General features: G+C 52.4%; 1 protein-coding gene across 1 annotated transcript; it reads left to right on the forward strand.

Moving 5' to 3' along the window:
- The first annotated feature begins 419 nt into the window (after window positions 1–419).
- LOC144165716 (uncharacterized) lies at window positions 420–935 on the forward strand. The gene has a single exon (XM_077695514.1). It carries the CDS (start codon window positions 420–422, stop codon window positions 933–935), a length of 516 nt encoding a protein of 171 aa, XP_077551640.1.
- The last annotated feature ends 230 nt before the right edge of the window (window positions 936–1,165 follow it).

Genomic DNA, 1,165 nt, shown 5'->3' on the forward strand with positions numbered 1-1,165 from the left:
CGTCAGCAGGGTCCCGCCACCGAGGACCGATTTCCGGGTTCGGAAAACTTCACACCCAGGCGTCGCTGAAGTCAGGCAGCGAGGCGCAGCGGGCCAACACACTTGGTAAATCTGTTCTTGTGCCTTAGGTTGATCGCATGCAATATCCCCCAAAGCTAGTTTCACCAACAATTCGTGTCAAGTTGCTCGGTAAGACCGTCACTGCACTCCTTGATACCGGTTCCAAAGTTTCCCTTATCGGCGATATGCTCTTCGAACACTGCAAGGCAAGGCGGGTAAAATTTCGTCATACCGAAGTTACGCTTAGGATGGCTTCGGGCGCTGCCACGGAGAGCACAAACGCCATTCGGTTACGCATATCGGTTAGCTCCCGCGCTAAGAGACAAAGGTTTTTGTATCTCAAGGGCTTGTCGGTCGCCATGATTCTAGGCACAGATTTTATCGCAGATGCTGCTATACGGTTGGACATCAGGGCCGGCGGTTACTACCTTGGCGACGACCCAGGTTTCTTCCCGTTTGAGAACTCAGCGGGCCCACCACTACCCTGTAGGCCTCACGCTGCTTTGCCGACTGAAAGCCTGCCGGCAGACTTGTTACAGGAGCTGCAGAATTTCAAGGGAGAGTCGTTTCAGCGCAGAGAGCTCGAAGCCTTCCTGTGCCAGTATGCAGACATGTTCACGGAAAACCCAGGGAAAACGGATGTCTTGCAGCATCGCATCGACACTGGGGACGCGAAACCATGGCGATGCAGCCCACGACCAGTGAATGCCCCCAAGAGAGCGCTTTTCGACAAAGCCTTGAACGAGATGCTCGATACCGGCGTCATTCGTCCATCAAAGAGTCCTTGGGCATTTCCCGTCGTTCCAGTCAGTAAGAAAGACGGATCTATGCGAATCTGTGTTGACTACCGAAAACTGAATGCCATGACTGAATGAGATGCCTATCCGTTCCCGTCGGTGAACGAAATAACGTATGCCGTGGCAGGCGCGCAGTTTTTCACGACCTTGGACTGTTCACGCGGCTATTTACAAATAGAAATGCACCCAGACGATGTACCGAAGACCGCGTTTACATGTCACCGGGGGTTGTTTGAATTTGTGCATATGCCTTTCGGTCTAAGCAATAGCCCCAGTTCATATCAAAGGATGATGAATATTGTTCTGGG

The sequence above is a fragment of the Haemaphysalis longicornis genome, unplaced genomic scaffold, assembly GCF_048455015.1.
Source record: "Haemaphysalis longicornis isolate Haplotype H1 unplaced genomic scaffold, Haemaphysalis longicornis Haplotype H1 scaffold_15, whole genome shotgun sequence".
Taxonomy (NCBI): Eukaryota; Metazoa; Arthropoda; class Arachnida; order Ixodida; family Ixodidae; genus Haemaphysalis; species Haemaphysalis longicornis.

Bases quoted from the DNA above. Each gene is read 5' to 3' on its own strand.
- LOC144165716 (XM_077695514.1), top strand. From the start codon at position 420: ATGATTCTAGGCACAGATTTTATCGCAGATGCTGCTATACGGTTGGAC.